We start from the raw sequence: 11,355 nt of genomic DNA on the forward strand, positions 1-11,355 counted from the left end.
GTCAAAGGACGTCCAATAACTCTCCACAAAGCAAGCAGAAGCTGAAACTGATTCCTTTCCTTTACCAAAGATCAAATCATTTCTCAAATGCCAGGTCCTCCAGAATAAGAATATAATTTGGTCTCGCATTACGGGGTTTAATTGACTCAGGAGAACAATAAACCAATCATACCCCGTATATCTGAAAACCTCCTCATCAGGTAGAGCCCAAATGTTCCTCATGGCCATGCGAAGCGCACGCGCTTTCGGGCACAAGACAAGCGCATGGAAGGTATTTTCATCCTCCATGCCACAAATAGAACATGTACTAGCAGAGGCTTGATGATGCGCCACTCTATTAACCTGTACGGCCAAGCTATTGGAAGCAACCCTCCATGCAAAAATACGAATCTTCTGAGAAATGTTTGCCTTCCAAATAATATTCCAAATTTTCCTCTCCGTCCCTACCGCCTCACTGGATTGTCCCTCATCCTCTTTGTTATTCTTAAGAGTGAGCGCTAACTTGTACGCACTCCTAACTGAGAACAACCCTGACTTTTCATAATGCCAAGCAACAAAATCTGCCTCCCCATTTGATTGGATCCGCATCCTCAAAATCTCATCCGCATCATAAGGATAAAATAAATGCCTAACCAGCTCCTCATCCCATCTCCTTTCACCACTCATGAACAATTCCTCAACCCATTTAACTCTAGTTCTATTCTTCTTTGCAGAGATTTTAAGTCCAGAAGCTCTAGGAGAACGTACGACGTTAGCTGTCCGATGTACGTACACCATCGGGTCATCCATACGTACATCTCAGCGCTTGGCGGTTACGCCGATCTGAAAGTGTTGTACGTGAGGCACTTCCGGAGACGAAAGGAATCGATCGGCCCAGCTTTAATCCATCAGCCAAGATTTGGCCAGCTTGTGCATGAGAGGAAAGAGGCGAGCGGCGGCAGTCCTACGGCGCGCGAGGGAGAAAAGCCGGTGGAGATGGAGGTGCTCGACGAGGCACGGTCACCACATCGCCGTTGCTCGAATCTCTTGTACCCGTTACCGTAATCCAAAAATCCAAACATACATACGTACAGAAGACAAAGTACATGAATAAGTGAAAAATTGATTTTCCATGTTGATGTTGTCCAGCTGCTGGATTTTGCATTCTTAATAATATATGACTGCATGCATCCTGATGCAGACGCCGAGGGCTATCCTCCTTTTCAAAAAAAAAGATCAATGCAAAAATAATACTAACTGATTTATTTTTAATTGATCATCAGACCCACTCAGTCTCAACCGAGAAGGGGTACGTTGTAATCTCCACCGTTGATTCAAATAGAGTGGTCTAACAAAGCAGAACCGTTTTAATTTAATTTTCGCAACCGAGGAGAGGACGCTCCAACCTACCAACTTTTCCAAAGGCAAAGTTAAGAACAATCGGAGAAGAGACGCACGTGTAGTCCTGTGCTATATAAAGCCCCACTGCCAGGTCCATAGCATTGCAGCAAGCACAAGAAAGCGTAGCGCTCGGGTGCTACCGCTACCCATCCGGGCAGACTACAAGAGTAAAGATGAGCACCGGCGGCGGCGGCGAGCGGCGGAGCATCCGGGGCCTGTTCAAGTTCGCGGACCGGGTGGACGTGGTGCTCATGGCCCTGGGCACGCTGGGCGCCATCGGCGACGGCTGCTCCACCAACCTCCTCCTCATCTTCGCCAGCGACGTGATGAACTCGCTGGGCCGCGGCCACGCCCAGCAGCAGGGCAGCGCCACCAGCGTGCACTTCATGCATGACATCGAGAAGGTTGGTTAATTACTACTCCTAGTAAGTATAAAGTTGGGTCATCTATTTTGAAACGAAGGGAATACTTCGTAGTTCTTTACTGTTGGTTGGAAGTTGGAACACACGAATGAATTTCAGGGGAGAGAATTCACTGGGATTTCTCACTTGAGGAACAAAAACAAAACGGAACAGGCCTAAATGCATAGCACATGGTTTTGTACCCACTTCATCATTTTCCAGTGCCAGTTGCGCTTACACTAAGTTGTTGCCTCCATTTTGCGTCCTGCAGTCGTGCCTCAACTTCGTCTACTTGGCGTTCGCCATCCTGGTGGTGGCGTCCATGGGTAAACTTCGAGTTTTGCTGCACAGATTTGCATGGCTTAATATAGTTTCGGTAATGTTAATTTGTACCCCTATGGACGCATGCACGCACACAGAGGGGTACTGCTGGAGCCGGACGAGCGAGAGGCAGGTGCTCCGGATCAGGCACCTGTACCTGGAGGCCATCCTGCGGCAGGAGGTGGCCTTCTTCGACTCGCAGGAGGCCACCACCTCGGAGATCATCAACAGCATCTCCAAGGACGCCTCGCTCATCCAGGAGGTGCTCAGCGAGAAGGTACTACACCTACGTACACACCAGTCAAACCTCCTTGGTTGGTTAATTTGCTTTTCAATGACCTTGATCATGCGTGTGCGCGCTAGCCAGTCTTCACAAGTCACGCATGCCTCGTTTTTATATTGTTGGATCCATCCATATGTAGATTCGCCTTGGAACTTGGAAACTTCTTCCTTCTCGATTCATGTATACTAGCAGTGGTTTGTTTAAGATGAACCAAGGACAGGAGAAAAGTTGCTAGCTTTGTCATGGTGGCATACATACCTACCTACCTTGCCACTCTAGGTCGTCACTGAATCAGTGCTGAATCTAATTGTTTGACTGGTTAATGCTACCCAACCGCAGAATCAGGCAGGACAGAGAGATTAGTATATCTTGTTCTGAAGAAAATCCAGATGAAACAATGATGCTACAAACATATCCCTGGTTCTGTGGTTAGAATCTACCTTGAGCTCTCTTGATTCACACCTTAAAGGTAGACAAACAGAGGGAATATGGGATGGGAGCACATGAGAGTTCCGTATGCGACAAAGCATGGAATGTTGAGAGACTTTCCATAATAACGACTGCATTAAAATAAGTCCAAAAATAAACATGTCTTAGCTGGAGCCATTAAGACAGAAACTTCCTGTTGTGGTTAGTTAATTTTGGAAACGCAGACGTGCTAAAAATAATTTTGGAAAAGGGACAATATGAACTAGTAGATCTGGAATGTGAAAAGAAATAACAGCAGAAGTGACTGTTTTTCTTGATTCTTTTACCTTGAACAGGTTCCTCTGTTTCTGATGCACTCCACGGTCTTCGTCTCTGGACTCGCCTTCTCCACCTATTTCTCCTGGAGGCTGGCTTTGGTTTCCTACCCTCTGGTCCTGCTCCTCATCATCCCTGGCCTCATCTACGGGAAGTACCTTCTGTACCTCTCCCGCGAGTCGCGCCGCGAGTACGCCAAGGCAAACTCCCTCGTGGAGCAAGCACTCGGCTCCATCAAGACCGTTTACTCCTTCACTGCAGAGAAAGGGATCATCCAGAGGTACACAGCAATCCTCGACAAGACCATCAACCTGGGGATCAAGCAGGGCATTGCCAAAGGCCTTGCTGTCGGATTCACCGGTCTCTCTTTCGCCATTTGGGCCTTCCTCGCCTGGTATGGCAGCCGGTTGGTGATGTACCATCATGAAAGCGGAGGGAGGATATACGCCTCAGGAATCTCCTTTGTTCTGGGTGGCCTGTATGTTCTTCATGTCCCTCCTCCCTCACTGACTTTTGATTATGTAATAGAAGCTTAACTATACAAAAAACTGAAATGTTGTTGCAGATCCCTTGGAATGGCACTCCCGGAGCTGAAACATTTCATTGAGGCCTCGGTTGCTGCCACGAGAATTCTCGAACGGATCAACCGTGTGCCCCAGATCAACGACGATGACCCAAAGGGGCTTGTTTTGGATCAAGTCCGTGGAGAGATCGAGTTTGAATCCATCCACTTTGCGTACCCATCCAGGCCTAATATGACGGTCCTCAAAGACTTCAACCTCCAGATTCCTGCTGGCCAAACAATTGCTTTGGTCGGCTCTAGTGGCAGCGGCAAGTCTACCGCAATAGCGCTGGTGCAGCGCTTCTACGATTCCAGTGAAGGAACTGTCAAGGTCGACGGCTTCGACATCAAGAAACTAAATCTCAAGTCGATTAGGAGCAAGATGGGACTTGTCAGCCAAGATCATGCACTGTTCGGCACATCCATAAAAGAGAACATCTTATTCGGCAAACCAGATGCAACCATGGATGAACTCTATGCAGCAGCCATGACAGCAAATGCTCACAACTTCGTAATGGGGCTTCCTGAGGGATATGAGACTAAGGTACGTTCATCATAAGGAAACAAAACATCCAAGGGCCTTAATTCCCTGTCTCCCTTGCCCTATTGGTGATTTCACTGTCCTTGCAGATTGGTGAGCGTGGAGCGTTGCTATCAGGTGGCCAGAAACAGCGGATTGCCATTGCAAGGGCGGTCCTCAAGAACCCTGCTATACTTTTGCTCGATGAAGCCACAAGCGCACTTGACTCAGAGTCAGAGAAGCTAGTGCAGCATGCACTTGATCAAGCATCTATGGGAAGAACAACACTGGTATATTGACTGCTTCAGCTCTTCCTACTTTAGAATGCTATAAGCTTAGAATTTCTCAAATCCTTTGGCACTGTAGCACTCATTATTTATACCTTAATGCTGACCAGGTCGTAGCTCACAAGCTTTCGACCGTGAAGAATGCCGATCAAATCGCGGTAGTCGATGGGGGTAGCATAGCAGAAATTGGGACACATGATGAGCTGATCAACAAGGGTGGCCCATATTCACGACTTGTGAAATTGCAGAAGATGGTGAGCTACATAGATCAAGAAACTGACCAATTTAGGGCCTCCTCAGCAGCAAGGACCAGTGCCAGCCGTCTCAGCATGTCCAGAGCAAGTCCCATGCCACTCACACCAGGTGTTTCAAAAGAAACCGGGTCATATGTTTCCCCACCTGCACCGTCTTTCTCAAGGCTTCTTGCAATGAATGCACCAGAGTGGAAGCAAGCACTCATAGGAAGCATCTCTGCATTGGTATATGGTTCCTTGCAGCCCATCTATGCTCTAACCATCGGAGGAATGATTGCTGCATTCTTTGTTCAGGACCACAATGAGATGAATGCAATCATCAGCCGCTATGCATTGATCTTTTGCTCCCTGTCCCTGGTATCCATTGCTGTTAATCTACTGCAACACTACAATTTCGCCTACATGGGGGAGCACCTAGTTAGGCGTATCCGAGTCCAAGTGCTTGAGAAGATCTTAACCTTTGAGGCAGCATGGTTTGATGAAGACACAAATTCAAGTGGCTCATTGTGCTCTCGGCTAAGTGACGAGTCTTCTCTTGTCAAAACCCTTGTCGCAGACAGGATCTCCCTGCTACTTCAAACAGCTTGTGGAATTGTAATTGCGGTGACAATGGGACTCATAGTAGCATGGAAACTTGCCCTTGTCATGATTGCTGTACAGCCCTGCACGATGATATGCTACTATGCCAAGAAGATAGTTCTTTCAAATGTGTCAAGGGACTTGGCAAAGGCTCAGTATGAAAGTACTCAGATTGCCATCGAAGCTGTTTACAACCACAGGATGGTGACCTCATTTGGATGTTCATCGAAGATTCTTCAGCTCTTCGAGCATACACAAGAGGAACCATTGAGGAAAGCAAGGAAGAAGTCATGGGTAGCAGGGATAACCACAGGGCTGTCGCCGTGCCTCACATTCTTATCATGGGCATTGGACTTCTGGTATGGTGGGAAATTGGCACAGTCCGGGGAGATCTCAGCAGGTGATGTCTTCAAAACCTTCTTCGTCTTGGTGAGCACAGGAAAGCTGATCGCTGATGCTGGCAGCATGACATCTGACCTGGCAAAGGGATCAAATGCCGTTGCTTCAGTTTTCGAGGTGCTAGATAGGAAATCTATCTCTCCGCAAAATTCACAGGTAACACATTCATACTCTCATGAGCATTGTATGGAATAAAATCAGCAGCCTCGCAGAAAGATTTTTAGGATGCTAGATTGCTGTAGGATGAAATACTAACATGACTACACTGCAGGTGGAAAAGGACAATCCGAAGAGCAAAATACAAGGACGAATAGAGTTCAAAAAGGTGGATTTTGCATATCCAACAAGGCCACAATGCCTGATCCTGCAAGATTTTAGCTTGGACGTCAAAGCAGGAACAAGCATTGGCCTGGTGGGGAGAAGTGGATGTGGTAAATCCACAATCATAGGTTTGATCCAGAGGTTCTATGATGTTGATAGAGGTGCTGTAAGGATCGATGGTATGGACGTGAGGGAGATGAATGTTCTTTGGTATCGAGGATTCACTGCTCTAGTTAGTCAGGAGCCCGCAATGTTTTCTGGCAGTGTCAGGGACAACATTGCCTTTGGTAAACCAGAAGCTGATGAAGAAGGGATTGTCGAAGCTGCTAAAGCCGCAAATGCGCATGAATTCATCTCGTAAGTCTTAGATATATTACCCGCTTGCATATATATTAAGCTATGTGCTCCCACTATCCAACATATGAAATTTAAAGCTTACGCCTTTTCAGATCTCTGAAGGATGGATACGATACTGATTGTGGAGAGCATGGCATACAACTATCAGGGGGGCAGAAGCAAAGAATTGCAATTGCGAGGGCAATAATCCGAGATCCAGCTATACTACTTCTTGATGAAGCAACAAGTGCTCTCGATGCACAGTCCGAGCAAGTGGTGCAGGAAGCACTTGATCGGATCATGACAGGGAGGACCACAATCGTAGTGGCACATCGACTAAACACAATCAAGAATGCAGACTCAATAGCCTTCTTAGGAGAGGGCAAGGTGATTGAGCGTGGTACTTACCCGCAGCTCATGAACAAGAAGGGAGCATTCTTTAACCTGGCAACCCTTCAGAAATAAATTGATTGTATAATGTAACTGCGGCAATAAGTGATATCATAGCCTAATATAGTATAATATCAGCACTCCTTGACAAATTTTGGAGCAATTCTCGATCATCAGCTTAATTTAGGAAGTGTTACTAAACAAAAGAAAACAAGGAGGAGTATGTGCACTAATGTTGTTCTCCTCTCCTGATAACATGCTGCGGATTTTAAGTTGTAACACGATGCTAAAGGATTACAACAGAGTGGAACATGGCCAGAAGAAGGAATACCTACAACTAACATGGCCATCTCTCCACTATTACTTGAAAATGATATTTAGGAGTCTTCCTTTGGATATCTCGATCTCCTTCCTCAAGTTATCCATCTCTACCTTGACCAATGCATCGACATCAATTAATCCAAGTTCATCAGAGGCTAGCCGTTCTTTTACTTCGACAAGAACCTGCTTATAGCTCTTTAGAACCGTCTTAACCCTTACTCTTTCCATTAAAGACTTCTGTACTAAGCTCTCATGCTCAGCAACTTGATGCACCAATTTCTGTATTTCATCCTCCATCATCATGGACTGCTGCAAGCCTTTGATCTCATCCTGAAGGGCATGCAATTTTTTCTTCTGTTCTTGCGATGTCGAGACAGCGATGTTACCATCACATGTTACTTTCTTGTAATCAAATTCCAAGGAAGTGCATACGCTTTCCAGTTCTTTGAGCTGCCACTTCAGTTGATCTTGTAGCTTTGTGGAAAACTCTTCCTTCCGGCTCTCCATATTGAAATTGTGAATCTCCTTGATTTTTTTAGCATGCTCCAGTAATGCAATCACTACCCTTTGAGCATCAACATCCTGAAGACATGAATCCCACTTAAGAATTTCTTTCTGCACAACAGCTTCAATTATAGCCGCACAATGTAGGTCTGAAGGAAAACTGCGAATGATTCCCTGAACGTGTGTGATGGTCTTCATAAAGTTGTCACGTTGAATATGAAGTAACACATTCTCGAGGGAATTGGTGTGTACTGAGGGCCTCCATGTCAAACATAACTCGTTTATTATCATAGATGACGAGTTGGACTTGGTCGGCGGTGACGAATCTATCCAATCGCTCTCCATGAACGACTCAGAAGTCTCTGCAGAATTTCTATCAACTTGCTCTTCCAAGATTTCTCCATTATTTCCTTGATCTATGTTCTCCTCATTTTCTTGATTATGCTGAGGTTTCTCACTTAGGCCCACCTCACCTCGTGTTCGTTTGAGTCTCTTGAAGTCTTGAGATAAAGAACCTACAAAGGCACAAATTGGTTTAACTGTAGTATAAGGTGTTAGAAGGCAGTTGTGAGTTCTGATTAAGAAGAGACCAAGAATACCTATAGCATGGTGGCGATCTCCTTTGAAAACATGATCTGGTTTCTCGTAGAGTAAACACGCATGCCCTGCTCTGTGCTCCACCTGATCAATTGTGCTGGATGGTGGCGATTCTAACACTTCAGGTTTTTCTTTCAATCCACTCTCTATGCTGCCACCGGAATTCTTCAAGTGTGCCAGTCGTGGTGATCTTCGTGGTGTTTCAGAAATTTGCTGTGATCGCGACTTGACTATTCTCCTCTTCTGTTTGTACGACAAATCACATGGCTCATGGTCGTCAACTAGCTTGCTTTTCACTACTGGCAGGTAATTTTGTAGTGCCTGAGTCGACAAGTTAGGCTCCTCAAGACTGCTCTCCCTGCTATCACGTATTTGAGGAGGACAATCATCCCCTGTGGGGAAGAAGTGTCGTAGTTCCCTCTTTATAAAATCAACTGATCAATAAAAAAAGATGTGTTTCAACATGCTAGATGCAAAAATGATAGAAAATGAGGCAATAGAAGTACTTACATTGCAGAACAAGTTTCTGCTTTAGAAACTGGTTCGGAATTTGTGGTTTGCCTCTACATGTGTTCAATACCTCTGCAGCCGCATCTGAGTCCCACTTATACAAACAGAGTGCAGCACAGAATAAGTCAACTGTAACTCTGTCAACATGCAATCTGCTCATTACTTCAGCTATTACTTTAGCTTTATCATCATCCATTGGCACCTTCAACAATAAGTATATCTTTAACTCATCCTTCAAACCATCTACTTCATGACGATGTATGTCAGCGAAGCTCTGTGGAGAGATATGTCCATTCCCCTGAGTACTCCCATGGAAGGGAAATATCTAAAAATTAATATAAAATTATCAGTTTAAGGAGACAAAAATTACTGCTGAGGTGATAATCAACAATTTTAAGCCTCTGCTCCTCTGTGCACCCAATGTGAGACATGTGAAAACAAAATGACTTTAGGACCTTCTAACTTGACATGAAAAAATATATCTTCTGATCCCTAAGCTTCCCGAGTTGAAGATAATTTCAAAAAAAAAATTGTTTTACAGATGATAATGTGTTCTATATATGATTCCAAAATAAACTTGTGAACAGATTTGCAAATAAAACTTATCTAAACTATTTGGATAACAAAGTGACTCCATACGAACAAGAGTGGGCAAAATGTAGAGAGAGAAATGTGGCTTGTACGAAAATTACTTAATTATTTGCTCAAGATTAGAACAAAAGATTACTTTTGTATCAGATTGATCTGGTATCATAACCAGTGAGTGACTCTGCCTGAGATTATTGGTGATCTTCGTTAGTTCATCACCACTATGTCCTCGCTTACAAGTGGGGAACATATCACATGGGAGTTTCCTTTCTAGACTTTCAGTAGCTTGAGCAGCACTTCCTGAAGACCGGACTGCTTTCTCACAAGCATTCCGACCAAAAACCGAAACCATGAAATCCATTTTCCTGTCGTGTCTGAAGAGTAGGAACTCATATTCCCTCAAAGTATTGTCCACCACAAACTTGGTCCATCCGGTGGTTAGAAACACACAGCAATCAACCTTCTCTAGCTCAACGACCCAAGTCTTCCCTTCTGAACGCTTAAGCATGGCTTGAACAGGTGAAATGTTGGAGCCCCTGAGGCCCACCTCTGGAATGTAACTGAGGAAGTCTCGAGGTATCTCCTACGTGTGGAAGCAAACAAGGTTAGGGCATACCTTAAGCCATGAAATACAGAGTCAAGATGCAAATGCAGCATGCACTCTTGTTTAATCATTGAAAACCAAAAGTGTATGCTCACAATGTGAAGCTTTACTCTCACATTCGCAGACCACGCATGCAGAGGGAAATAAATGTAGTATTCACCAGCCGACTTTTTTTTCCCGATAAATGGTGGGTTTTATTGGGTCATAATGGAGCATCAAGAGAGGATACAAACACAATGAGCCAGCTCTTTCTTGGCCCAGCCTATCAGACATTGGCACATTGCTCTGTTTTCTAGGAAAGACGATGTTTATGCATAAACAAGCACGCCATTTGAAGCTTCAAACCACCCGCACTGCATCACATCGAGTTAAAAATGTTGCAAATCGCACGCATGCGCATGCAAAAATGTTTTTTTTGGGAAGGCGCACATGCAACCATGGGATTCCTTTCTTTATCTGAAAGAACAGCCATAGACTTCATATGGAGCATCCAATCCACAAAAGAAGATCAGATAGTATAGGATTTAGCACTCCACCACCCATCGGATAGCACGTTTGCCGATAGCGCAAACGCAATGCGAGGATCTTGGAGTAGGAACAGCTATTGCGGGAGGTGGGGAAAGTGCCAAGTGGAGCAGGGAACCCAGCCCAATCGCGTTCTTGGCTTGGTCCTGTTTTTTTTCCCTTTCTGATGAAGGGGAGCGAAAGGCGCGCGCATGCAACCACCGCAGCAACTGAGACTGAAAGAAAGGAGGGAAGGGGGGAGGAAGGAAGGAATAATACGCACGAGGCGACGGGCGAAGTCGCCGACGAGGACCTTGAAGAAGCGAGGCCTCCCCTCCTCGTCTTCTTCCATGGCGGATCCCGCGGATCGATCTCCGTTCATGCTCATCCCTCCTCGAGCGACGGACGGAGCGAGAGGTGGGGTGGTTGGCTGGTGTGATGGGTGGAGAGTGACCTCGGCAGAATCGCCGCCGCTTCTCCGGCCCTGTCGAAGGCGGAAAGCGATCCTTCTTTATTGCCTGCCACCTGGCGTCTGGTTCGGGGCGTGATGGAGGGAGCACGCCTACACGGCTTGTCAGGCATGGAAACGGCTGCGTAGGGCATGGTCTAGGCAGGCTATACAGCCAGGTAGGAGTAGGTCAGTAAAGAGGTAATAGCACCAGGAGTCCCACAACTTATCCTGGATGTGATGATTTGGTCCCAATCTTGCAAAAGGCAACTATTGAGTCACACAACTTGCAGCCAATGTGCAAATTTGGTCCCAGCCAATCAGAGCACTACAAGTGGAGCCTAGTCAGCACAGCCGGTCAGCACAACGCATTTTGCATTTACCCCCCTGGACTTAGCACTAATCAACCCGCACTACACCGCAGTTAGTTTAGCTGCCTGGGTATATTCCTGGGATATTCTACTCAGCCCACTGCACTCCACTCACTCATCTTTCTCTGCTC

At 45.8% G+C, this 11,355-nt stretch overlaps 2 protein-coding genes across 3 annotated transcripts; one reads left to right on the plus strand and one right to left on the minus strand.

Moving 5' to 3' along the window:
• Positions 1–1,500: 1,500 nt before the first annotated feature.
• On the plus strand, positions 1,501–6,911 carry LOC119268968 (putative ABC transporter B family member 8). The gene is made up of 9 exons (XM_037550690.1): positions 1,501–1,784; positions 2,053–2,107; positions 2,201–2,379; positions 3,150–3,607; positions 3,695–4,235; positions 4,322–4,501; positions 4,609–5,886; positions 6,002–6,408; positions 6,501–6,911. The coding sequence occupies exons 1-9, from the start codon at positions 1,554–1,556 to the stop codon at positions 6,850–6,852; spliced, it is 3,681 nt and encodes a 1,226-aa protein (XP_037406587.1). The 5' UTR covers positions 1,501–1,553; the 3' UTR covers positions 6,853–6,911.
• Positions 6,912–7,053: 142 nt separating this feature from the next.
• On the minus strand, positions 7,054–10,956 carry LOC119268969 (B3 domain-containing protein Os03g0120900-like). Of its 2 annotated transcripts, XM_037550693.1 has the most exons (5): positions 10,689–10,954; positions 9,437–9,880; positions 8,710–9,034; positions 8,202–8,633; positions 7,054–8,117 (listed from the first exon to the last, which is right to left on the minus strand). In XM_037550693.1, the coding sequence occupies exons 1-5, from the start codon at positions 10,791–10,793 to the stop codon at positions 7,138–7,140; spliced, it is 2,286 nt and encodes a 761-aa protein (XP_037406590.1). In that variant the 5' UTR covers positions 10,794–10,954; the 3' UTR covers positions 7,054–7,137. The 2 variants fall into 2 exon arrangements, with proteins under 2 accessions (XP_037406590.1, XP_037406589.1); XM_037550692.1 differs by having other exon boundaries at positions 7,054–8,633; positions 10,689–10,956.
• Between the last annotated feature and the right edge of the window lie 399 nt (positions 10,957–11,355).

The sequence above is a fragment of the Triticum dicoccoides genome, chromosome 3A (assembly GCF_002162155.2).
Source record: "Triticum dicoccoides isolate Atlit2015 ecotype Zavitan chromosome 3A, WEW_v2.0, whole genome shotgun sequence".
In the NCBI taxonomy this organism is placed as follows: Eukaryota; Viridiplantae; Streptophyta; class Magnoliopsida; order Poales; family Poaceae; genus Triticum; species Triticum dicoccoides.